Consider the following 27685-nt stretch of genomic DNA (forward strand, 5'->3'; position numbering starts at 1 on the left):
CCCTCATGCCTTAATTTATAATATAATAATTAAGTTATCTTAATTTAATAATAATATAATCATATCCAGCTGATTCAAAACTCAACTGCAACAGTCCTGACACAAACCACCAACAGCAAGCACATAATAGCCATCCTGCTGCACCTTCACTGCTCCCTGTGTCTTACAGGATTGAATATCAAATTCTGTTATTGATCTGTCCACTAAGGTCCTCTGATTCTGTGCCCCACACATGAATGTAACCGAAAAACTGTTTTCAATTAAAACAGATCTTGATGATTTTAATTTTGTCGACGTGTTAAATGGTTCCCACAGACCCAAACACAACGTAAATGTTAATGGTGTATTTCACAGAAACGATCCTTATTGTTTAGTTTGATGTATGACATGACATGATGGCAGAAACTCTCTGAACTTCACAATGATGCGTATTATTTGGTTTGATGTACTTTTTTCCTTCTCATTTTTATCGCTTAATTTCTGAACGGGTCCTTCACCCGACGTTACTTTCCGGGCTTTGCCGAGACCTGCTGAAACCTTCCAAAAGTAATTTTACAAAGTCAGTCCTGAAACGATGGAAACATCACTTCCGGGTCTGTAACTGCAGGTCTACAACTGTGGTGACATATGGTGCTGTGGCTCTGCAAGTGGATGCTACTCCTCTGACAGGGTTGCACTTTGTACCCAATTCTATTCATAATTTTTAAGAACAGAATTTCTAGCCATGGAGTCGAGGATGTTCAGTTGACCTAAAAATTGCATGTCTTCTTTTTGCAGATGATGTGGTCCAGTAGGCAGTTTTCAGTGTGAAGCAGTCAGGATGAGGATCAGAACCTCCAAGTCCGAGGTCATGGTTCTCCAGCTTTTCCAGGTGCATTACCCTCTCCCAGTTGTGCATGAGAATCTGCTTTAAGCAAAGAAGTTGAAGTATCTTGGGATCTTGTTTATGAGTAAGGTAAGGAGGTAGCAGGAGATCGACAAGTGGATCAGAACAGTGTTCACAGTCATGCAGATATTGTACTGGTCATTTGTGATAAAGAGGGGGCTGAGCTGAAAAGGAAAGCTCTCAATTTACCGTTCGAGCTGTTCCAGTCCTACCATCATCAATTGGCACAAGCTGTTGGTAATGACTGAAAGAACTTGATCATGGATAGAAGCAGCAGAAATGAGTTTCCTTTGCAAGGTACCAAGGCTCAACCTTGGAGATAGGGTGAGGAACGCATACATTCAGGATGAACTTCACTGCTCCTCTGCATCGAAAGGATCCAGCTGAGGTGGAAGCCTCCTTAACACCTTACTGTGGATATGTTTTGGGCATGTTCAACCAGGGGGAGACCTCAGGGAAGACCTAGGATACACTATAGAGATTATATCTCTCAACTGGCCTGGGAATGCCTCAGTGTCCCTCAGTGGAGTTGGAAGAGGTGGAGGGGAAAAGGGACGCCTGGGCATCTCTGCTTGGACTACTGCTTCTGAAACCTGAACCAGATAAGTGGGAGAAAATGGATGGATGGATTTCAGCAATACAGTATACTTTTTGCGTGTTTTTAACATATGACTGGATAACTGACATGTGGATTATGTTACTGCTTCTTTTAGAAGCAGAAGCTCCCTAATTGGAATACGTTCTTTTAAACTGCGGCATTTTAAGTAAGCAAAAATATAGAGATATGTTATTAAAAGGTGATATCCCTCCCATAGTGATTACGGCGGTACAAAAATCACATAAGAGAATTACACTTAGCTTTCTTTAATAATGATTTACGCGGTGTAACAGTCGAAAGGAAGCTATAGCATACACTACCAAGGTCGGATCTTGATCTATAGAGTCTGCCATTTTCGTCACTGCGCTGAAAGGATTTTCGGGACAGATGAAGACAACATCATCCGTCCGTCAGCTTCAAAGGGTTTGGCCGTGTCCAAGCCTTTTTATATTGGCTGCTCCATGTGCTGGTCATTTCTGGTCTCCAAACAAGGACAGTAAAGACTCAACCCCACCTCCAAAATATACAAGAATAGCACAATGCCTACACTGCAGTTTGTTCATTCTTCAAACTGCTAAAGTAATGGTTTTCTAAATGCAGGCAGATTAGCCCCTGCGTGCCAAACTTAGCCTGCACATGTGAATAAATCCTTTAAAAGTGTTTTACAGAGACGGTGACATTAACCTTAATATTACAGCAAAATGTATTATAACAGTGACATGAATAACATGAGATTATGTTTTCTTTTCTTTCATAGATGATTGTCACATCATTTGCCATTGGATAGCATTGGTTGCTATTGCCTTCTATCAGGCACTCAGGTCCTTAACAGATAAATCTGGCAGACCACAGGTCATTGATAGTGGGACAGAGGTCAGTCGAACAGTAAGAGATGTTGACACAGAAATGTAATTTGAAAAAAAAAATGCAATTTATTGTGCAGTAAATGGCGCAAACAGTCACAAAAGTTGTGCATTGCAAAAAGGCAAAGAAATAAAAAAAAAATCTTGTAAAAATTGCACTCATCCAATTGTTCCCTCAGGGTCCTTCTCTCAAATATAAATTCATTTTATTAACCTACTCCTGTTCTGAAGCAACACCGTATGTTCTCCTGCTCACCCAGCCTTTTTTTTTCCTTTCACACTTCCCCAATAAACCTTTATAAGTTCTCCCAGCAATCAGCTGATAAGGGACCTGGACACCCACCCCCCAGTCACACGTTTCATGTACCTTTAAATCTGGGAGCTATCCGCGCATGCACGCTCAACGGATCACCAGATGCCGCTAGTTCTCGCCCACGCACAACTCCCGACACCCGCACTGGTCCTCCTCAATTGCGCCTCCTCAGCGAACAACAAAAGCAACAAAACAAAAACCGTCCCCAAAACAAATCTAGCCTTCAAAGACCCATTGCTGTGCCCTGTCTTGCTGCCTCGAAGCCTCAGGCTGCTAGTAAGCGTCTCCCGAGGACACGGACAAGGCGGCCGGCGACTTAACTCCCGGAAAGCCCACAGAGGAGAGACGCCACCCACACCATCCAAAATCCCCCCCAAGCGACCTCTGACACTGCCCCATACCCCCTCACGAGCACCAGAAAAGATGCAGGCATGTGCTATTTCTCCACGTTTAATTTATAATACAGCGGATAAACCTGAAACTGTCCTGCCTAAAGTTGATAAGGCCTTCTATGTACCTACATTGCGTTAAAGGGAGTTGCATCTTCACACCTTCTAATATGTCTTAAGCTTCTTTCTCTCCATTCTGCATGAAAACATGAAGCTAAAACATTTTCTCAGCTCCCAATGCACAGTACATAAGGTAGGTAACATATAAAAAAATATTTTTAGGTAGGGTATGCTCCTCAACACAATAATAATTCATTTTATTTATTAAGTGCCTTTCCCATTATCAAAGCATATTACAAGTATACCATTTATTTTTTAAGAGTTGGGGAACAGACAGGTTAAGTCTAGGGAATGGAGTGGGAGTTAAGGAGTTAAGGTCTAGAATTTTACCTAATGGGGGCAAACAATACTGTACAAATGAATATACATAGTATTATATATTCTAACCCAAAGTTTAAGTGCAAAGGTAAAACATAATGCATTAAAAATAGCTTACCTTAATGCTAGCAGTATCAAGAATAAAACAAGTGAGTTGGAGTGGTATGAAGCAGAGCATAATTACAGTATGTTTTTTGAGCAATAACAGACACCTGGCTAAATAACAAAGATGGAGATGAGTATAACAAAGAGAGATACACATTTTTAGGAAGGAAAGGCAGAACAGAAAAGGAGAGGAAGGGGGTTGTAGTTTATGTGAAACATAATTTAAATGTAGATCCTCTTCTTTTGGATAATAAGCCCCATCTTAGTAAGGACATCTAGATTCATCTACAAAACATTACCAAAAGAGGTCTCATTTTAGAAGTATTATAGTCCCTGGATCATAGACAGTAGTTTTGATGTGCATCTTCTTAGTAAAATTAAATTGGCAAGTTTACAGGGGACTTTAAATTAGATAACCTTGCAAATAGTGGAGCAAATTATCAGAATTTTTTAGTAGTAATCAGTGACTGTTTCGTGGCACAGTATGTTAAAGCATCAACAGGGCTTTGGATGCCTGTCTAGATTTAGAATTTTGTAATAATCATTATAAAATTGAGGGTGTAGACGAGACCGAACCACTAGGATCAACTGTCCATAATATAATACAGTTTGTTTTAAGTTTTGGTAGAGCACAAGTGCGAAGATCTAAACTGTTAAGTTTAACTTTGGTAGAGTAAATTTTGTACAGATGTGGAAAGGTCTAAAAGGGATAAACTAGGATGAGCTTTTATGTGTGGAGACAGTCAAATAGCAGTAGAAAAGGTTTAAAAATACTTTACATATAATTGACAAATACATTGCAAAATTTGGAATTAGGAAATTTAAAAAGTGCACGGGGTTAATAAAGAGTTTAAAAATGGAGTGGTGGCTGTTAGGCTAAGGATCTGCACTGGTAACCAGAAGGTTGCCGGTTTAAATTCCTGTCACTGCCAAAAAATAAATCCTACTCTGCTGGGCCCTTGAGCAAGGCTTTTAACCTACAATTGGTCCAGAGGTGCTGTACAATGGCTGACCCTGCGCTCTGACCCTAAGGGGTATGCGAAAACTTACAAATTCCTAATATAAGAAATTGTATAAGGTGAAATAAAGAACAAAAAAACTGTATAAGGTGTATAAGACTAATAACTCCAATGAAAATTGTAGTGCATATGAGAGTATGAGGGCAGCCATTAAAAAGGATATTAGGGAGGCTAAAAGGCAGTTTGACAGGAATATAATAAATAACGACCTACTGAAATTCTGTCAGTATTTTAGTAGTAAAAGAATAGCCAAGGAGGAGGTGAATTGTATTAGGAATTGTAAAGGGAACTGGGAATTAAACAATTACAAGCAGTGAAATATTGATTGCTCTGCAGATGTCATGCCTGGACAAGCTGGTGAGGAAGGCAGGCTCTATTGTAGGCACAGAGCTGGACAGTTTGTCATCCGTGGCAGAGTGACGGGCACTGAGCAAGCTCCTGTCAATGGAGAATCCACTGCATCCTCTAAACAGTATCATCTCCAGACAGAGGAGTAGCTTCAGCAACAGACTGCTGTCACCGTCCTGCTCCACTGACAGACTGAGGAGACCCCACACTATGCGACTCTTCAATTCCACCCAGGGGAGTAAATGTTAACATTATACAAAGTTATTGTCTGTTATACCTGCATTTTTATCACTCTTTACTTTAATATTGTTTTTATTGTTTTATTTTATCAGTGTGCTGCTGCTGAGTATGTGAATTTCCCCTTGGGATTAATAAAGTATCTATCTATCTATCTATCTATCTATCTATCTATCTATCTATCTATCTATCTATCTATCTATCTATCTATCTATTTATCCATCTATTTATCCATCTATCTATCTATCTATCTATCTATCTATCTATCTATCTATCTATCTATCTATCTATCTATCTATCTATCTATCTATATAAACTTGCATTTATTTGAGGTCTTCACATGTGAGGAAGTGGATAACCTCCCAGGGTTAAAAGGGACTACTAAAGAGGTACTGAAGGATTTGGAAATTCTACAGAGAAAAGTACTGCTTAGATTAAATAGGTTGAAGTCAAAAAAATCAGCAGGCCTAGCTAATATTTACCCTTGAGTTCTTAAGGCAGTTAGTGAGTAAAGAATAAATCCTTGAAGCATATGTTTAGGAAGTCACTGCATACTAATTGAATTCTGAAGAATATAAAAAGTGTGACTTGGCAGATTCAAGCAACTATAGGTCAGTAGGCTTCATATGCATCACAGGAAAATTAATAGAAAGAAAAACAGAGCAGCAAGAACAGGAGTTTTACTGAACCATCAGCATGGGTTCAGAAGAGGAAGGTCATGTTTTACCAACATTCTAGAATTTAATGAGGAAGCAAACAAAAGTATATGATCAGAGTATGTATAAGATATAATTTATCATCACTTTCAGGAAGCATTTGACATGGTACCACATGAAAGTTTGGGAATCAAACTGAAAGAAGTGAGAATTCAGGGTGTAGTTGGATTGGCAGATAATCTTTAATCCATTGAATCATTACAGAGGGACTTGGACAGCATACAGGCAGATGAAGTTTAATGTCAGCAAATGTAAAGTATTGCACATGTGAAGTAAAAATGTTATGTCTGAATACACAATGGGATGTCTGAAAATTGAGTATAACTTATGAGAAGGAGTTAGCAGTCATAGTGGACTCATCATGACCAAGTGACAGACAGAGTTCAGTAGCCATTAAGAAGGCTAACAGAATGTCTGGTCATATAGTGCCCTGGTGTGTAAAGTACAAGTCCAGGGAGGTTCTGCTGAAGCTTTATAATGCACTGGTGAGGCCTCATATGGAGTATTGTGTGTAGTTTTAGTCTCCAGGCTACAAAATAGACATAGCAGCGCTAGAAAATGTCTAGAGAAAAGCCACAAGGCTGATTCCAGGGCTACATAGGATGAGTTATGAGGAAAGATTAAAAGCTAAAGGAGATTTGAAAGAGACATGAATTAAAGGTTTAAAATTCTAAAGGGAATTAGTACAGTGGGCCCAGGCTATTACTTTAAAATGAGTTTATCAAGAACTTGGGGACACAGTTTGGAAACTTGTTAGTGGTACATTTGCCACAAACATTATGAAGTTGTTCTTCACACAGAGAACCACAGAGATATGACACAAGTCTGGACCTGCTGACCGGAAGTGAACGCTGGCGTTTCTGTCTGCCGCTTCTTGCTGGTGTTCTGTTTGTGTACTTTTCCTAGTTGTTTTTTACTTGTTTTTTTTTTTTTTGTCTTTTGTATTGGATTTTCCTTCACCTTTGCATTGGATTAAAAATTGATAACATGCATTTGCATGTGCGTCCCTTGCCTCCTTCGGCCTCAACACCAGCCCTCGTAGAACTGTTCTTTGCTGGCTGTGGGTAAGTGTAAACTTTCTCATTGTTTCTCTGCTCAAGTAACTAGCTTTGATAAATAGGTGGTTGAAACTGCCCCTTGTCAATTGCTGAGTGCTTGTGGAAATCTCAGAGGGTACAGTCTACTGGCTAACATGTTATTTTAATTGGGCCGAGTAGGTACACAAGGGGTACATTGTTTTGCTTCCAATCTGGAATTTGCTTGGGTGACTTCTGGAAATTCACTATGATAAACCTCAATTGGTTGTCATGGATTATTATGTCTACTTTGCTATCTAATGCAGTCACATCCTCAAAACTAAAATATTCACCAGATGAATTGTATCGACTTCAATCAAAATATGAAGTGCCTGTTGATCTCTTAGTGCAACGCGGCATTCTCCGATGACCAAAGTACGTTCACCGAGGCTCTCGTCATCGTTTTTGCCTCAGCAGGAGTAGCAGCGGGTCTATTCCTTCAATTTGGTCTGAAGCACGCACATGTCCACGTACTTCTGAGCGATGTGCTAATCACAACATCCTTTGGTAAAATCACCAGAGTATACGTCAATAGATGCTTTGAAGTTCGGATTATTTAATACTCGATCTATCTCTAACAAAGCTCTACTGATTGGTGATGTTATGTCTTACGGAGACCTGGCAGCAACCCGGTGATTATTTCCATCTAAATCAAGCGCTCCCTCCAGAGGTTATCTGCATCTCCAAATCCTGTTCTTCGGGGAGGGGAGGCAGTCTTGCAATAATATACCATAAGGACTTAAAACTGTCACCGATACCTCTTCCAGCGTATCCATCCTTTGAACTGTTAGCTGGCAAACTCAACGGATCTTCACCTATTATAATTGCTGTTTTATATAGACCTCCTAAATTATCAAGTGCTTGTATTGCTGAACATTTTGCTGTTTTAACAACTTTGTGTGCAATGTCTGCTAATGTCATCCTCGTGGGTGATTTTAACATACACATTGACATGCCAACTGATGCACTGACAAATGATTTTAATGAAATCCTTGACTGTTTTAATTTAATTCAATATGTCAACTTTCAGACTCATAACAAGGGTCATATTTTAGACTTAATTTGCTACTCTGGTATCACACTTTACAATCTTATTCCCACTGAATTACCTATCTCAGATCACAGAATAATCACATGTCATGTTAGCTTACCTCTCAGTAAATCAATGGTTCCACGTGTAATTTCATTCCGTAATGTCAAGCATGTAAACCCAGAGACCCTTATACATTTATTGCAATCCTAGTCTGTTTCTCCTTCCGCTACCACACCATCGGAATTAATAGACCATTACAATACTGCTCTGTCCTCTGCCTTTGATACACTAGCTCCCTTAAAAACATAGACTGTCTCATTTATTAACACTTCTCCCTGGTTTACATCTGAACTCCGTCAGCTCAAAGCTTTGGGCCGACAGCTGGAGCGCCTAGCTAAAAAGACGGGTCTTGTTGTACACAAGAAAATGTACTCATGTCACATGTTGAAATACAAAATTGTTCTCTCTGCTGCCAAAACTGTATATTATTCTAACATTATCAATACAGGAGAGAATAATACTAGAGCTCTTTTTTCTACAATGAAAAAGCTAATTACACCATCAGAAAATGCCACTCACCATAACCTCTCTCTTAAATACTGCTGCACTTTTTTGGATTTCTTCAACTCAAAAATTGAAAAAATCCAGCAGCAACTCGCCTCCTCTATTCCTGCAGAAAATGACATACTCTCCACTATCACCCATGTTCCCTTACCAACTACCCTATTCTCAGATTTCAGTTTGCCAGCTGAAAATAATATCTTGGAGCTTGTAACAAAATCTAATTCTTCCACATGCCAATTAGATCCAATACCTACAAGCTTTGTTAAGTCTTGTCTGTCTTATATATCCCCAAAGATAACTACTATAGTTAACTCTTCCCATACTATAGGCCTGGTCCCCCTCTCACTGAAAACAGCCTCAATTACTCCAATTCTTAAAATACCTGGTTTAGACCCAAATATTCTTAGCAAATATCGGCCTATTTCAAATGTTCCATTTATATCCAAAATTCTTGAAAAGATAGTTGCCTCCCAACTCCAGTCCCACCTTTCAAAAAATAACTTTTTTGAACAGTTTCAATCTGGGTTTCGCCCTAAACACAGCACAGAGACTGCCCTGGTCAAAATCACAAATTATCTTCTCTGGGCAGCTGACATGGGACTTTCATCAATTCTTGTGCTTCTTGACCTCAGCTCTGCATTTGACACCATATCTTACCAGATACTTTTTAAACGTCTAGTTGTCTTGGAGTCTGTGGCCTTGTCCTCCAGCAGTTTTCTTCCTTCCTCACTGATAGGAAGCAATTTGTTCAAATAAAGGGCTTTAAATCTGAGAATGCAGTCGTTACTCAGGGAGTTCCGCAGGGTTCTGTTTTGGGGCCGCATATTTTTCTCATTTATATCTTCCCAATAGGTAATATCTTCCAGGCACCATGATATTAAGTTTCATTGCTATGCTGATGACACACAGCTATATCTATCCACTAAATCCACTTGAGATGCCCTTATGGCATGTCTCCAAGACATAAAGACATGGATGACTCACAATTTCCTCCAACTAAATAGCAATAACACTGAGGTGCTCCTCATTGGCTCTAAATCTACACTTGCTAAGGTTAACCATTCTTCTCTTTTAATTAACAATATTAACACAAATATTTCTTCCCAAGTTAAAAGCCTTGGCATTATTCTTGACAGTACTCTCTCTTTTTCCTCCCATTTAAGTAACATTTCTCAGACTGCCTTCTACCATCTCCGAAACATTTCTAGACTTCGTCCTGTTCTTACGCAACACAGTAATGAAGTATTGGGTAATGCCTGAGTCACCTCATGTATAGATTACTGTAACGCTATTCTATCTGGCATTCCACAAAAACGTATTCATCGCTTACAGCTTATTCAAAATTCTGCTGCCAGGATAATAACCTGCTGTTTTAAATCCACTGAACATACTACACCTATTCTCTCTCAACTTCACTAGCTCCCTGTTAATTACAGAATACAATACTAAATACCGCTCTTAACATTTAAAGCTCTCCACAACCTCACTGATCTCCTCCAGACTGACACTCCTCTCACTCACTCAGATCTTCATCTGCAGCTCTACTTTCTGTACCACACATCAAACTCTGTGTTATGGGAGCTCGAGCATCTCACATAGTGCTCCTCAACGCGGGAATTCTCTTCCCTCTCATATTCGTCAGCTCGATTCAATAACACAGTTTAAAACTACCCTCAAAACTTTTCTTTTCAAGCTGGCATATCAACTGTGAATTCTACACAGTTACTGCCTGTCATATAAGTTTGTTTGCTAATTATTGCTTTGTGATTTATCATTTTCTTGTTTTTATTTTATTAATTGTTGTTTAACTTTATTGTAAGGTGACCTTGATTGATAAGAAAGGCGCCTATTAAATAAAATGCATTATTATTATTATTATTATTACTTGGAATAAGTTACCAAGTAGTGTGGTGGACAGTAGGACTTTGGGGATTTTCAAAACTGGACTTGATATTATTGTGTAGGAATTAAGTGAATAGAACTGGCAAGTTTTGTTCAGCTAAATTATCTTTTCTTGTCTAGATTGTTGTGAGATTCAAATACTGTAATTCCAAAACAAGTACCTGAAAAGTTAAAGATGTAAATTTTGATTATTTTCAAATTGCCAAAACATGCAAATGTATCTTAAGTCAGGTTTATTAAAAATCAGTTTTTAATAATATAGCTCCATCAGGGAACTCAGGGAAATATATATAATCCATTAAGGCAGGAAACAACTCAGGACAAAAATCTCTTTGACATCAAAATTTACACTTAAGAATACAGTTAGTTAATTTTGTTTTAAAAATGATTGATATGAAATTCAGAGTCTGGAACTGAACCCTTATGAAATTTGTGGGAATACTAGCAACTGGTGTAATGGAAAATGACTACACTTTGGAGAGACAGCCGGCATCCTTACCCAGGTGGGACTCCCTCAAGATGAAAGGATGGGGAGAAACAGTCTCTACAGGGAATTGCTTCTCCAGACTGCCAGATGGCAGCCCCCTGAGCTGCTGCAGCACCATGGAATTCCCACAGTGCATCAGGGGAATTGAAGTTCTTTTACTCAGTCCTATTGGGTTCCATGGGTGCACAAGGGGGTGGTGTACTTCAGGGGACAATATAAAAGGAACTGCCTCTCTCAACTCGAGTAGCCAGAGTCAGGAAGAAGGGAACAATGCTTACTGGGCAGTGACTCAGAGAGAGAAAACAGAAAAACAAAGAGAAGAAGATAAGCATTGCTGTGTGCTTGATTTATGATGGTGACTGTGTGTTGTGATTTGAGATTCTGCATATAGCTTCATAAATATTTTGTATGTCTTTATCTGTAATTTAGGAAAAGCGATATAATTTAGTTTTACATTAGTGAGATGCATTCATGTTTATAACCCCCCTCCCCACCCCCCTTAAGAATGCGTCTCTATGAATTGTACAACAGAGATGGGTAATGATGTGTCTTAAACCAGTTTGGTGAATATTTCTCTGCTAAGGTCTTTCAGCCCCCGCAAGGTAGCCAGGTTACCTACACATATGGTCTTGGGGGTGTGGCAGGTGTTAAGATGTTCTATTCCCCCATTGGTCTGAGGTATGGCTGTTTGGAATTGGCTTGTCTCAGAGGCCTTTAAGTACCATGATGTCTTATTGGCTCTAGGTGTTGGACAGAGAATCTATAAATCTGCTTGCTTAACCTCACTCTCTCTCTCTTACTAACATCTGAAAGAAGCATCTCTTACTAACCTCTGATGATGAAGAAGTGTCTCTCTCTTACTAACATCTGATGAAGAAGACAACACAATGAAGAGCACAGCTCGGCTTCAGCCATATTGGAACAGGCATACAGCCTGTTCTAAAGAAAGCTGAGCACCAATGATGCCTTAACTAGAGACATTAAGTAGCAAACAAGTCTGTGTGCCGCCTGAAAATACACATCACCATTTAATCAGGATGTATGGATGCCAATATTCAAATGTACTTTGCATTTTGTTATTATTTATGAATATTATCAATAATACATTGTTTTATGTGTAATTAACTCCTGCTTGTCTTTTTACTACACCTAATCGCCTGAGGTTATAGAAGAGAAGATGGGGATAAGTTATATACTATAATACCTTATAAACAGTGGTAAGTCTGTGAGAATTGAGGCATTCTGACAAAGGCTACTTATTAATAATACAATAGGGGAAAGTAGAGCAATATATTACTCTACCAAGATAAAAAACTGTGTTGTGGGAAACCCTTACTTGGGGTTTCTCACCAATAAAAAAATCCTCTTGTTTATTTTATACTTGTGTCCGAGCCTGTCTGTATTGGGTGCTATTTAAATTTTTTTATTTTTCATCCATTTTTCTAAACCTGCTTATCCAGAACAGAGTCATGAGAAGCTGAAAACTATTCCAACAAGCATCATGTACATGACAGGAACAGTCCCTGGACAGGACACCAGTGTATGACAGGGTGTATTTTAAATCATGTCATGTCATTCTCATATTTGTTTGACCAGAAACAATCCTAGTAGCACTGGGAGCATGACAGAAAAAAGCCCTGAGTATGGTTTGGTTTTTCACAGGCTTCACCGACAAAACCCACACTCACACAGGGCCTAATTTGATATCAATAATCAACTTAACCAGCACATCTTTGGTAATATGAGAGGAAAACTATGGTACCAGAAGAAAAAAAAGCTTTAATAGAAATAGGGAGAACATGCATATTTTAAATCAATGTCACTAAAGTAATTATTCATTAATTGGGTACAAACACCAAAGCAGTCCTGGACAGAATGCCATTCCACTACATGGGGATCTCATAATTCATATTTTCTCAAACAAAATAACCTAACTTGTGTGAATGTTATTTTTGCTGTTCTAATTAGAAGAATGATTTTTTGTTAAAAGTTAGTATGGATACTAATGTAATGATGAAAAATGGAGTAAAGACAGAGTCTCTATAGTGGAACAGAAATAATCCACTGACATAATTTCCACCACATCTCCAGCTTCAGCACTTCAGTCGCCAGGCTATACAAGCACAACAACATGAAGCTGATGTCAGTTGATGGAACAATATCTTGAAGCACAGATCAATGTTTTAACAGTGTTTTTGTACCTTTTATAAATCAGCTTTTGTCTATTAGAGTTGTGGTTTTTCAGCTTGAAATCGTATTGTTATTTACGTCTCTCTCTTGTCCGAACATCTTAAAGCCTCTGGAGATTTTTGGTACATATGAAAAAAAATGAGATACTGGTACAATAGTTTTGCTTTGTTTTAACATAATGATCCCAAAACAACAAGTATCTATTTGTTCTTTATTCCATATTTTTTCATTATTATTTTAATTTTACTGCATTGAGATCTGACTGTGAGAGGTTTTTCCAAATTCCCCTGTCACACACGTGCACTTGGGAGGCAGTCAAAGGGTTCAAGCTAGGGCACTGACCTGCAAGATGGAACACCATCTTGAAGCACAGATCAATGTTTCAACAGTGTTTTTGTGCCTTTTTATCAATTTTTGTTGATTACAGGTGTTGTTTTTTTAGGATGGAATCTTAAAGCCTCTTGTGATTTTTTATAAAGGCAAAAAAAAAACAAAAATCAGATACTGGTGGTTTTGATTTGTTTTAACACAATGTTCCAAAAACAACATAGTATCTAGTTGTCCTTTATTCCATATTATTTCACATTATTTTCATTTTTTTTTTTTTGCATTGAGAACTTTTCCACATTTCCCCTACGTTCAAATGATGTCTGGACCTGGTGGGACCTTACCAATTGTGTTGAAAGAAATGAAAGACGTTATCTATAAACCCTTAATAGGCATTTGCTGTTGTCACTTCAGAAAGAAGAAGTACCTGAGGACTGGAAAGTTACAAATGTGACTTCAGTCTTCAAGAAGGGAGAGAAAATGGATTCTAGTAATTACAGACCTGTTACTCTTACTTCTGTGACATGCAAAATTATGGTACTATAATAAGAAATAAATTTAAATTTTACATAAATGGAAATGATATTGAAAATAGCAACCAGCATGGGTTTGACTCTTAGGGAAGATCCTGCCAAAACAAGAATGGAGTGAGGTCACCAGTGGAGTTCCTCAGGTGTCTGTCCTTTGACCATTACTTTTTCTGATTTATATTAATGAAATTCATTCTAGTTTAGTTAGTAAACTTGGTAAACTGGCAGATGACACTAGAATTGGAGAGATGGTAGACACTAAGGAGGAAGCAAAACAAATTCCAAAAGACCTGGACAGCCTTCAGACCTGGGTGAGCACCTGGAAAATTCAGTTAAATTTATAGAAAAGTGCAAAGTGCTATGCATGGCCAAAAGGATGTCAGTTACAAATACAAGGCGGGAAACACCGTCATGTAAGAAGCAACCTATGCAAAGTATTTTGGGGTTTATCTTAATGCAATATTTTCATTGACTAAGCAATACACAGATGTGATTAGAAAGCCAAATAAAATGTTAAGTTATATTATACAAACTATTGAATTTAAGTCACAGGATGTTTTTCTTAAACAGTACAATGCACTGGTAAGACCGCATCTGAAGTGTTTTGTGCAGTTCTGGTCACCATGGTATAAGAAAGACATAGCAGCACTTGTGCAGAGGAGAGCAACCAAGTGCATTCCAGAACTTAAGGACATGTCCTCCTCTGACAGATTCAGAGAAATAAACCTGTTAGTATGATCAGAGGAGACAATGTGGGGGCCTAATCCAGGTATTTAAAATCCTCAAAGGCATTGATAAAGTAGATCCATCAACATTCTTTCAGATTAAGGATGAATCACATACTGGAGGAGATCAGTAGAATTTAAGAGGGAATGAATTTAAAACTTTAGCCAGGAAGCACTTCTTTACACAAAGTGCTGTAGGACTCAACTGTTAAGAAGAATATGGATACGATATTGGGACAGCATAGCTATTAGCTAAACAAATGGGCATGATGGACTGAATGATCTTGTTTTGTTTGTCAAATTTCTTTTATTCTTATGTTCTTAGGTCTGATATACTTATTTTTACCCCCACCTCCCTTCTGGTCCTGTGTGTGAATTGCTAAGTTATTAATACCAATTAACTTTGTCTTGCTGACACTTACCAGTTACTGTCAGATTCATTCCTGCTTCACCAAAGGTTCCACTTTTTAAGCTACCAACTCGACAAAAATAGCTTCCACTGTCTGTCAACAATACTTTCTTTAGAAACAAGGAGGCGTCTCCCAGTGTGGTATCAAACATAAGTTTGGTTCGGTTCCTATAACTTGAGGATTCTTTCCCAGGCTGCCTGGTTCCATTCTCATAAGCCATGATAATGGAGGTTTTAGAGGAGTTCTGCTTTGTCCAGTACACAAAAGAGCTCAGTAGCTCAACGGATCCATTGAAGGTACAAGGAATGACAACATCATGGAAAAGATCAACAACCACCGTCTTATTTACCGTGACATGGATTTCTGAGAACATAAAAGGAAGACATTCTCAAAGTTAATAAATCAAGAGCACCTTTATCTAGAAAAATACACAATGAGGTTATAATCGTAGATACTTTTGTTACCCTGGTGACATATTAAAGTTCATTATCTTAATGAAATATTTTAACCAAATGGGAAAACTGAGTCTAGAGAGAGAGGCATGTAAAATTTGTGTTTATTTTCATCCCAAGCCAGTGAGCTGTTTCAGTCTCTAGTGGTAAGCTGCAAAATCCATTGTTGTGGTTGTGGTTGAAACAGACAAAACTCAACACAGTGCTGTACTCTCAAAAATACTGTCAGGCAGTAAGAGAAGGATTCAAAATAATTACTTCACTTGGACAAAATGGAGCCTGAAGGGACTGCTCAGGGACTGAACCTTGAGAGCTGAACGTGCCTTGAATAATATTTGTTATTGAACAGCTTGCACGGAAGGTTAAACTTACCATACAATAACATAAAGAGTAGATGGATGTTTAGTTTTTTAATGTGTTTTTCAGAATTCCTGCCAGATGTCTGCCAGTCACACACAGACAGTTTACAATAGGATGGAATCCAGAATAAAAAACCCATAAATAGGTTAAGATGGGGTTTACAGGACACGAAAACACAACGATGAAGCATTTATCCCTTCCTGTCTGGTTGTCTCAATGCAGTTTCATCTATGGAGTCCTTACATTAGTGTCATTAGTGATTTCAACTTACTCTCCTAGCCCTTGAAAAGATTAAATGTTTCATATGTTATTTTAAATATTATATTAGCATGCAACACTGTGATGAGTTTTTGAAAATGTAGCTATTGACTCAGAAGAACAAAGATTTACATACCTTTTGAGTTCATGTTTGAAGAAGATGTCAGTTGTGCCTCAGCTGTCGCATTTACAGTCAAGTTCTTTATTTCAGACCAGCCAGCACAAGTGTTATTCATCTTGTCAGTATGTTTTAAATGGTCTGTTGACTCAAAGTGCCTCAAATTTAAACAGTTGCTCCCCATTTCCAGCTCCTCTATAATGCACACTGTACTCTGAGAATGAGAGCAATTGGATGGCTGGACTTTTCTATCCGAGTACAGCAGCAAAGTCTTTTGGAATGTCTTGACCTCTTTCTCCAATTCTACGAGGGTAGAACTGGTATTAGTTATGAAGCTGCAGTGGCACAATGCAATGGGAGTTTCTGACATCTCTGAAGAATAGACTACAAAATAAAATAATAGAAAGCTGAATGGAAAAGGAAGGTGTGAAGATAACAACAACAACATTTATTTATATAGGACATTTTCATGCAAACAAATTAGCTCAAAGTGCTTTACATGATGAAGAAAGAGAAAACAGACAAAATAAATAAGAATTAAAATTAGGGAACACTAATTAACATTGAATAAAAGTTCCAGGCCATGAGACCACCCAGCCCCCTCTAGGCACTCTACCTAACATAAATGACCTGAATCAGTCCTCATTATATTCAGGGTTCTCATGGAAGAACTTAATGATGACGGTCATGTAGACTTCTGGCAGTGTAATCCAGCAGTGTAGGGACATCACGGTGCTTTGAATAGGTTTGAATATACCTCTCTTTCCACAAAACAAATGCATCACATTTGAATGACAAACAAAGACTTGTTAAACTGTGAGAGCTGAATGGGAAGTAAGTAGCAGAGGTCTTCATATATAGAAAAACACAATTAAAAATGAGTCATTAGACAATAGCAGTTAAGTTATATGTTGAGTATCCATCCATTTTCCAACCTGCTGAATCCGAACACAGGGTCACGGGGGTCTGCTGGAGCCAATCCCAGCCAACACAGGACAGGGCACAAGGCAGGAACCAATCCTGGGCAGGGTGCCAACCCACCACGGGACACACGCAAACACACACACTACAATTGCCAATCCACCTAACTGGCATGTCTTTGAACTGTGGGAGGAAACCGGAGTGCCCGGAGGAAACCCACGCAGAGAACATGCAAACTCCATGCAGGGAGGACCCAGGAAGCGAACCTGGGTCTCCTAACTGCGAGGCAGCAGCGCTACCACTGCGCCACCGTGCCGCCCCTGTTAAATATTTGTTTCTGAAATAACTGATACTTCCTACAGACCCCAAAAAGCGGGAAACTGGAAAAACAACTAATGAAAGCCCCACAAGAGAAGGGATGACCATAAACCCTCAAAATGTATTAAAGGGAAAAAAAGACCATTATCTTCTTCTTCTTCTTGTTTTCCCACTTCTGTGTTGAGTTAATGTGCCTGATCAACCATCTCCATACAGTTCAGTATTTCACCTCCTAACCAATCTTTCAAATCTCTTTTCAGTAGCTCTCCCTGCAGGCTAACGTATGAGTATTGGGCATCACTAAACCTCATATATTCTTTTCCTTTTTATCTTCAATCCTACATTTTTTTCAGCCATTTTCCATTCTTTCAACTACCTCTTTCAACAGATCAAAGAGGTAAGGAGTTAAAGAAGATCCCCGGTGCAGACCTACTCTAAATGGGATTTTTTTTCTGTTACACCAACAATACCTCCTCACTGAGTCCTCACTCGCTCGTAACATATCCTGGTCAATATCCCATAATTCTCTGGTACTTGTTTCTCTTAGCAAAGTACATACAATGCTCAACAGAGCAAAGAGATGAACAAGGAGTTTCCTAAAATGAATCCAAAGCAAATAATTCCCAAATATTAATTCTAAAATAAGAATTAATAAAACATCTAATAAATTCAAGCAGCAAACAATACTTATAGAGGGTTAGGGTTCAGTAGTCATGACGTCAGAGTGTCCTCCTCCCACAAAGAACAAGAAACAACAGAACATTCAAAAAGACAGAACATAATTATACACATAATAAGGAATACATAAAATGTGTTATGAAATAACTCAAACAACAAACATAACAATAATAAACATAATATACCTGTACATGAACACGCCTAAATTTGTAATAGTAAACATGAAAACTTTCGAAGGAAAAATGATGAACTGCTGTTTTGATTTGGGAAAATGGTTCAAGGGGTTCTTTTAAAATAAGTGGGCAAAAATCAGAGAGAAGAGGTCCGATACTTCAATAAAATTTACTTATTCAATTATAACATATAAATACATATGAATGGGTTATAGAAATAAATATATATGCTTAAAGAGACAAACTTATACTTACAATAACATACATACATACAGAAACATACATCAAAAGACCCAGAGCCATCATCCTAGACCAGTAGACTGAAGCAGCCCGCATGTCAGTCTCGTCAGAGGATCAACCCCGTGTGCCTTTTATCAGATAAGACCGGGCGGTGTGCGCCTTTCCCCACGGTTGAGCGTCCAAAGAAACTGAGGGCGGAACCTTCCCTTGTATACTAATTAGGTGTCCTTGCCCAAAAGCGGCTTACGTGGAAGCAGTGTATGCAGAAGTGATCAGTTCCAGAATACACCCCCTTCCATGGGACATGGCGTTGTTTTTTCTTCTACTCGGCCTTGAGACTAGTGCCTAATACCAGAAGACACAGTAATATCCTTACATGTGAAAAAAGCCTCTCCAAGTGAAAAACAACTCCTTACATAGCCATGGCTGTATCTTTAGAACATTCCCGACTGTTTCTCCCAAAACATTAGTAATGCAGCTGGGTTTCGCGCTGAAGCGACCAACGCCCATCTGCTCTCCTGATTTCCCCCTCCCTCTCTTTATTTCACCTTTGCTTTTTACAGAGAAAAATCCTTCCATTACAACTGCAGTATGGAGTTTACCAGAGTGGAGTATTAATTGTGTGGAGTATTAATTGTATCATAAATGTTTTAAGTTACCTTGGATAAAAGCATCAGTCAAACAAGTAAATGAGAGTATCTCGACTGAATGAGATACCCTAACTGTGGTGGGTTGGCGCCCTGCCTGGGATTTGTTCCTGCCTTGCGCCCTGTGTTGGCTGGGATTGGCTCCAGCAGACCCCTGTGACCATGTGTTCGGATTCAGCGGGTTGGAAAATGGAAGGATGGATGGAGATACCCTAATCAACCAAAACTTGCCTTATTTTGTCTCATTTACAAAGCACCAGAAGAAGATGTACAGAAGACAAGTTAAACTATGAGCTCTCACCTTTGACATCATAAAACACACAAAGCATTATAGCACATGCATATATTTGTATGGAGTATACAGAGGAGAACAATGAGAGAATATTGGGGGCCATAGTAACAGAAGAACCTCCTGACTTCAGACAGGCTATTGCTCTAGAAGATCTGGTAAAGGCAGGGCAGTTGTCTCATTAAATGCTGATGTCACCAGTTGATCCTCCTTTTGTTTCTTGAATTTTGCTTATAATGTTTTCTGCAAAAGAAATACCAAATATAATTTTAGCATTTTTAGTGTTATAAGGTACAAATGAGGTTGATTTGTTTATTCTTTTCTTTTATACAAGTCATTGATCCATCCTGCAAAGATATGAAACACATAGAGTGAGTTATCCTTGCAAACACAGAAATCCTCTTTTTTCAGTGTATCTGTTCTAAGGTGATATCAATAGGTTGGGTTCAACTTGCATTGGAAATCACAAATGTGTTCTGAGATTTTTTAGGTAGGGAAAGTAAAACTATCAATTTTTATATATATGATGTACCAAACCACTCGCAGGTACCATGAATAGTGATTACATCCATCCATTATCCAACCTGCTATATCCCAACTACATGGTCATGGAGGTCTGCTGGAGCCAATCCCAGCCAACAAGGCAGGAAACAAACCCTGGGCAGGGCGCCACCCCACCTCGGGGCATGCACACACACACCAGGGTCAATTTAGAATTGCCCATGCACCTAACCTGCATGTTTGTGGACTGTGGAAGGAAACCAGAGTACCCAGAGGAAACCCACACAGACAAGGAGAGAACATGCAAACTCCACGCAGGTAGGACCCGGGAAGCGAACCCAGGTCTCCTTACTGTGAGGCAGCAGCGCCACCGTGCCGCCCTTAATGATACACAATAGCAAAATTCACTTGACACCTCTAAGTTTAACTACAGTAGGGCAACTTTTGCAGCAGATGCAGCAAAGACTGAACAAGATAAACTTGGAAAAACCTTTAAGTGTGGAATCGGTTCAACTTGAAATTTTAATACAGTAAGAGATTAAAGGAAACTCCTCAGGGGATGTTATAAGGGAGGGGAAAGAAAGAAGCTGCAAAGCAAAAAAATATTGAATTAACGAAAACTGCCTTAATTCAGGGTGTTCATTATAAATGTAATGATTTACTTCATGAGGAAGAAGTACATAATTTACAAGAATAGTTACATCAAATATTTTAAATATTCCAACTTGTGCTTCAGATTAAATGTTTAAAATCTAAATATTCTCAATTGTTATAGAATTACAATTCTAGCTGCCTGGAAAAGGTTACCGAAGCATTCAGGCAATCACTACCAGAATGTTTAATAGTTTCTTCCGTCAAGCCATGAGGCTCCTAAACATTCAGGGATGACTGATAGCACATACACATCTTTCCACTCAGCCAGAATATGTCCTTATATTTATTTTTATATTTATTATCATACTGCTATTTTCTTCCTACTTCCAGTGTCATCTCTACATCTGTTCCTTGTATTAAGATATTGTCACATTTTGGCACAACACGCTAATATTTTGTACCTGAAGATATTACAGCATAAATGTGCACTGGTTGGCACTACACTGTCTTTGTTTGTACCACTGTCTATTGTTGCTCTGGCCTGTAATGTCTGCATATGCTTGCACATGTGTGCGTTTCTGTAGTCCTTTTTTCTATTTAGCACTGTGATCCCAGAGGAGCATTGTTTCATTTCACTGTGTAGTGTACTGACTGTACTATATGGTTGAAATGACAATAAAAAGCTTTACTAGTTTTACTAAAATTCATTATTTTTTATCATCTGATGGAGATCCTTAGACGGCTTGATCCCTTTGAAGGATCAAAATTAAACATGATATTATTTTCATAATCACTGACCTTGAAATAGTGTAAAACGATTCCCTATATACTTTTTACTTTCTTGGAGTGACTCTTAGAGGGTCAGGACCACCAGTAAAGAATCATATATGAAAAATCTTATCATATTCGTGATCAGCAACATCGAAATAAAAAAAAACAACACTCCACATGCCTGTATTACTAATCCCCATTGTTGTAGAAATTAACATCTTAATTAAAGAAAGAAACTTACCTTCTACCTGGACAAGTTTCATAAAAAGTCAGTAATCAGGCAGGAGAAAAGCTGTCCATTTGTGACATTTATTACTCTTCAGCACCAGGCTCATTACAGCAGTCTGTTACAGCATAGTCAGAATAATCAAAGAAACAGGCAGTAGAAGTAGATTTTATAAACTATGGAAATTACATAGAGCGTCAATCAGTGCATACATTTATTTTGGTTTGTTCTTTGGTTTACACCTAAATGACTTCAGTAAAATAAAATCCTCTTTTATTACGTGACTACTGTCCAGTATTACTTACAGGACACCTGATGATCTTAGTTATCTTTTAGTACATTTTGTGTATTACTTCTTTGTCTTTGTTGTTCACTTGACCTTTATCTGCTTTCCTGATATGCCTAAAGTAGTTTCTGCCAGGCAGTGTTGTGCAGTCATTAACGTTTGAACCAAGCCCTGAGGTTGTGAGTTTAAGTCCTGCTAGTAGCACTCGACCTGCGTCTGCTCCAAATGGAAAACCAATTGCATCAGAAATGTCATACATCACCTTGAATAAAGATGTTAGGTACATATTAACTCTCTATGCTATTTCTTTCCGATGAATGCTATGTTACCTTAAAATTACTCTCTCACACCATTTTTCAAAAGCTTTGCAAAAAAGGAGTAAGTTTGACCGCTCATTTTCCCATTAGGTGATGATCCCCTGGGGTCAGTTGATGTAACATGAACAACTTCAAACTCTTTTAATAATTTCTACTAAAGAAGCCTATTAGTTTATTCTTCATCATAATGATATAATTTCCTGAACAAAATACTAAATGTATCCAAAATTGCCTTAAAATAATGGCTTCTCAGGTCTAGAAAGCCAAAAATAGGCAGGGGTCCCAAAAATACTTGATGTTTTGTATAACTAGAGATGAAGATGAAATTTATATCACAAGTTAGGGTTTTCTCATAAAGGTGAGTCAGTAACTATATAAGGCATTTAAGATTAATAACACGAGTGCTAATCATATATGTGTAAGAGAGCATGCGAGAAACCATTAAAAAGGATATTAGGGAGGCTAAAAGGCAGTTGGAGAGGAAAGTTTAAGATGTATTAAAGAGATTATTTCAATATGTTAGTAGGAAGCCAATACACAGGTGTTTTTTAAAAATTTCATTAATTATATATTTCTAGACTTATTGGGAGTTTTAGTGTCAGTGGATAGTGATGATTTATGAATATTCTCTAATGATTTTGATGATTATGTTTGCCATTTTGAGAAGTACTGGAAAAACTTTGGAAAAAAACATTTTTTAACAAACTCAGTAAGTACAATTTACATAAGGAACCTGTGATAATTTTTGGGGTATTAAATCTCTTATTTAGTGGCTAAGTAGGCAAACAGCAATCACCAGGGGCCTCATGTATAACGCTGTGCGTAGAATTCCCACTATAACATGACGTAAGCACAAAAGCCGAAATGTGCTTCCGCACAAAAAATTCCTGATAAAGGGATTTGTGCGTACTCCAACTTCCATGTTTTTCCGCTACATAAATCCCGGTCAGCATAAAAAGTAACGCTCATGCACTCGCCTGCTGTCCCACCCAAACTCCTCCCAGAATTACACCTCTTTGAATATGCAAATCAATATAAATAGTAATTAAGATCAGCCTTCTGTGAAAAGACAATGGTTAAAAGTACGGGGGAACATATAAGAATTTCAGCAAATACCAAGTGGAGGCAAGGAAAAACGTACTATTTGTTGGTTTAAACAGTGGTATAAACAACAAAAGGAAGTCGATCGAGTGACATAGCATGTCAGAGAAACACGAAAGCCAAGTTCACAAAGTCGCACAGTGCCCGAAATAAAAAAGAAGTTGTCACATATCAAAGTCGCCATGAAAAGATGAGTCGTAACCCACCGTCTGAGTGTCATATGAAAGCTTATTTGGGTACAGAGAAAAAAAAAATAGGCACACGGTGGGAAAAAAGGACGAAATGTCAACTTTAATCTTGAAATTTCCACTTTATTTTGTCATTAAAGCAGAACATCATGAACTTCATCTTAAAATTTTTCCTTTATTAGTTTCTCAAATCCCATAATAACTAAAGTAGCAAGTTAAATGCTTTGTTTTGTATTTGATCTTCTATGTTCTCTATGTGTGTGAACCACTACATGCTTCTTAAACCAGCTCTCTTCCTCCGACTGGACACAGAATCCATTACATTCGTGATATTACAGCTCTCTGAATAATTTAAATACTGAGATGTATACGTGATATCATTTTCATGATGATAGGAGTTAAATCATGTTATTAAACATGGGAAAACGTGTCGCAGTGATTGTTCATGTCTCAGATGCTTGCTGTGCCATGTGCGACCTTCGATGAAATGCTTTAGTACAGAAGAACTGTCTCTTTCAAACGTACTAACCTCCAATTCCTGTCCTTACTTTTCTTTCTCCAAATACCCAATCGCCACACAATCAGCTCTGTAATAGACATTAAGCCATCTGTAAGCTTTGAATGCTGATTCTTCAAAACTTTTAAGGAACATTGAAATATCTTCATAGTATGTGTTTAATTATTCTATCCTTCTAGTGTCATGCCAGTCCCAGTAAGAATACAACGCAGTGCAGGAGCAATTCATGAACGGAGCGCAAGCTAATAGCTAGCGCTGCGGCACTGTGTCCTGGCATGTTTAATTATTGACAATATAGATTATTTAAATGAAGTAAAAATTTTATCTGTATAATATAATAAACATATTTTGCTGCATTTGATCTTAAAAAAGATATCGTCATCATATATAAATATGCGCTTTATGAAGTGCCTCAGGTTGTGCAATACTATAACTGTAGTGCAAGTTTACAGCAAGGTAATTCTACTTATAAGTACAGACAGTTCTACAAGGAGCAATTGATTGAGTGCATTTATAGTCCTTGGGATGAAACTCTTTCTGAACCGTGAGGTCCGTACAGGAAAGGCTTTGAAATGTTTGCCCTGTGAAAGCAGTTCAATAGACAACATGGCTGAGGCAGCATTTGCTTGATGCTGTATAAAGATAATTCTCTTTCTCAGCTTCTGTAGATCTTTGATTCCCCACTCAGATACAGTGATATAAATACTCTGAGTGGTGCAGTGAGAGTAATATGGAAAAAGATGATCCGCTGTGGCAACTCCTAACGGGAGCAGCTGAAGGAAGAAGAAAAAGAAGGTGCAGTGAGAGTAACAATGTTAAAGCAGCTATGGTATTTAGAATAGTTTGACCATTCCGTGGACCATTATATTATTACTGGTTAATTACAATCAGATGCATTAACTAATAAACAATATGCGGTTAACTTCAGTGTACTTATAAAGCTGCGTTAGGGACGTTGATCTAAAAAAGAAAGATAAACCACACAGGAACAGTCACACTGCTTTGACACTGGGTTCCGCCAGTCTGCAAAACCGAGTGGAGAACTTGCTTATGACAGGGTATGAGGTACCGTGGAAATGCATGCCTTTACGCCAAGTTTAGGTTTTATAAACGTGGAAACGTTTTTACGTAACATTTCTGTGTGTACACATCGTTTATACATGAGGCCCCAGCTCTTCATTAGCAAACCCCAAAACTGTTAAAGAAAAGTCCAAAGTCACAAACTCAGCACAGAATTCCATGGCAGGTGACAACAAGACACCACTCTGTTAAATGAGCTGTGTGCGGCTGAAGGATTTAAGTCATAAACACAAAAGACAAGATTAATAGTTGTGAGTCAGAGGCCAAAGTAATTCAAATATTTTAAAATTAAAGTGGAGCAGTTAAGAATGTGCATTGTTTGGAAAAAGGAAACAAAGAAAAAACAAACGGAGGCATCGAGAAAGGTCAAATTCTAAGACTGCATTAGTAAAGTCAGAAGATCAGTTGTGGTAACATTATTATAACAGCCATACGTGCAAGAGAGCTTTGTTTTTGTTTGCTTCTCTTGGCCCACATTTGATGTTTTGAAGAGCACACTACAGGAAACTGTTTTAACCACAGAAGGTGTATTGGCTGCAGAGAGCAAAGCAAAGAGGTTATTTAGCATTGCATTATGAGAGTTTGCAATAAACTAGAAATAGAAATTATAAATATTAGTGTTTCATCTTGTCATAATAAGAATAAATTAAGAATTTACAGGCCTTTAACTGTAATACTGAGAGATGTATTATCACCATCTGGAACCACCAAAATGAAGATATTTTAGCTCATTACATTGAATGAAATTACATAGCCACTCTATTGATGCTTTGAAATTGTTTTTAAGTCCAAAAGACACCTCTGTTAACGTCTAGCTACATAACACTAGGTGACTAAGGGATGTGCTATAGGTAGTACCAACGTAAATTGTTACCAAGTTTTAATATCCACAGCGCATGTATACCCACAAGAATTGCTCTGCAGTTCCTTTTGCAAAGCCACGAAAAAAATCTGCAATTACATAACCCACTGGAATAAAGGAAAAGGAGCAACAGCAAACTTTAATGAGTTTAATCACAGTGACAAGAGGTTTAGATGTGACTCCTATAATCTCAAATGTGGCAACCCTCTAATTTGATCAACAACAATTCTATATGCATATGTATATGTAACTCATGGAGTCTTTCACCAGACTAACTCACAGTTACAAGGCAGAAACATCACCCACAGGCTGTACTGTTTTTCAGACATTGTTTAATGAATGGTTCATCAATGTTTGTAGATTCTATATTTCATCTCTCATTTACTGTATACTGACAACCTGAACATTCTTCTTAAGCCTACCTTTTCCACCATCAGGGTTTTTCTTCAGTATCCAAGTTGTTATCCTCAACATTCACCTCTTCTTCTTGTTCCTGTCAAAATCACTGACACCCTCTGGTTAATTACTGATTGCTGTTACTGCTCAAGGTAGAATGTGAGCAAATTAACGCTTGTATTCTGCACTTGGTCTCTGTACCACAAGTACATTTCCTGTTACAGCTTTTAATCTTGTGACAGTAATGGTCTTCACTTCTTTGCTGCCTGACAACAACGGTTCTAAAAAAAGAATCGCTCTTTGGTCGATCACCAAAGCATCTGATTGCAATCATTTTAGCTACTAGGGGGCTCTGCCCACTGCTCGCTTCACTTGCCAACCCCTGTGTTTGGTTAATCGGATATACAATTTTAAAAGCTGTATTTTTTTCTTTAGAATTGTTTCAGTGTCATTATTTGCACTTTTACAAGCTTCATTAAAAACAATATCTGGAATTACCTTTTCTTCAGGATCGCATTGAATTTTGATTCCGTTTCTGGAGATACATTGTGACAACGCAAAGTATAACTGCCTGTGAGTGAATATTGTTTCTTTTTCTCTAATAAAAAATCCGATTTTTTTTAATGTTTGTCCCTGTGATTTGTTAATTGTCATAGCAAAAACTATTCTCACGAGAAACTGTAAACATTTTAATACAAACAGTATATCAAGGTCTCCTTTGGTGTCTAATGTTATGCGTGGAATATATACTACATTATCTTTCTTTTCGCCAGTTTAAATGTGCATCGCCTCTCCGTGAACATAAATATACACCTTTCAATTTGTGTTTTCTTTGAAATCAAACTTGTCATAGCTTTAACTGTTGTGGGACCACAGAATATCATAGCGTATGGTCCATAATTTCTCTTTTTTAGCACTAATGTGATCTTCATCTTGTTTTGATACTTTTGAATTTTTCTGCTTTTATATTCTGTAACTTGCTCTGTATGTATATCGTGCCCATGTTTTTTTGTATCTTTTGAATTCCACTGTTTTCGTTATCTGTAACCTGCTCTGCATGTGTTTAGCCCCCTCGTTTTTGAACCTCTTTATGATGTTTTACTTTGTTTTCTAATCTTTGCCTTTTATTTCTGACCTCGCTTTGCCCTGCTATTTTTTCAATTACACCTGATCCTGTTGATTAATTTCCTTTTGTTTGCACTAATGCAATCTTTACTATCTTTTTTTTTTTACTGT

General features: G+C 38.0%; 1 protein-coding gene across 3 annotated transcripts in view; it reads right to left on the reverse strand.

The window, feature by feature from the left end:
• Window positions 1-26741, reverse strand: part of LOC120526210 — a 46857-nt gene extending 20116 nt beyond the window's left edge. The window contains exons 1-5 of one of the 3 annotated variants that reach the window (XM_039749251.1): window positions 26476-26738; window positions 19623-19853; window positions 16363-16728; window positions 15169-15519; window positions 3769-3877 (exon numbers count right to left, since the gene is read on the reverse strand). In XM_039749251.1, the coding sequence (XP_039605185.1) occupies window positions 3855-3877; window positions 15169-15519; window positions 16363-16728; window positions 19623-19716 (834 nt within the window). In that variant the 5' untranslated portion in view covers window positions 19717-19853; window positions 26476-26738 and the 3' untranslated portion in view covers window positions 3769-3854. Of the gene's footprint in view, window positions 1-3768; window positions 3878-15168; window positions 15520-16362; window positions 16729-19622; window positions 19854-26475 lie in introns of those variants that run through there. The other 2 variants (XM_039749249.1, XM_039749250.1) reach the window with 2 other exon arrangements.
• Window positions 26742-27685: the final 944 nt, after the last annotated feature.

The sequence above is a fragment of the Polypterus senegalus genome, chromosome 3 (genome assembly GCF_016835505.1).
Source record: "Polypterus senegalus isolate Bchr_013 chromosome 3, ASM1683550v1, whole genome shotgun sequence".
Lineage (NCBI taxonomy): Eukaryota > Metazoa > Chordata > Cladistia > Polypteriformes > Polypteridae > Polypterus > Polypterus senegalus.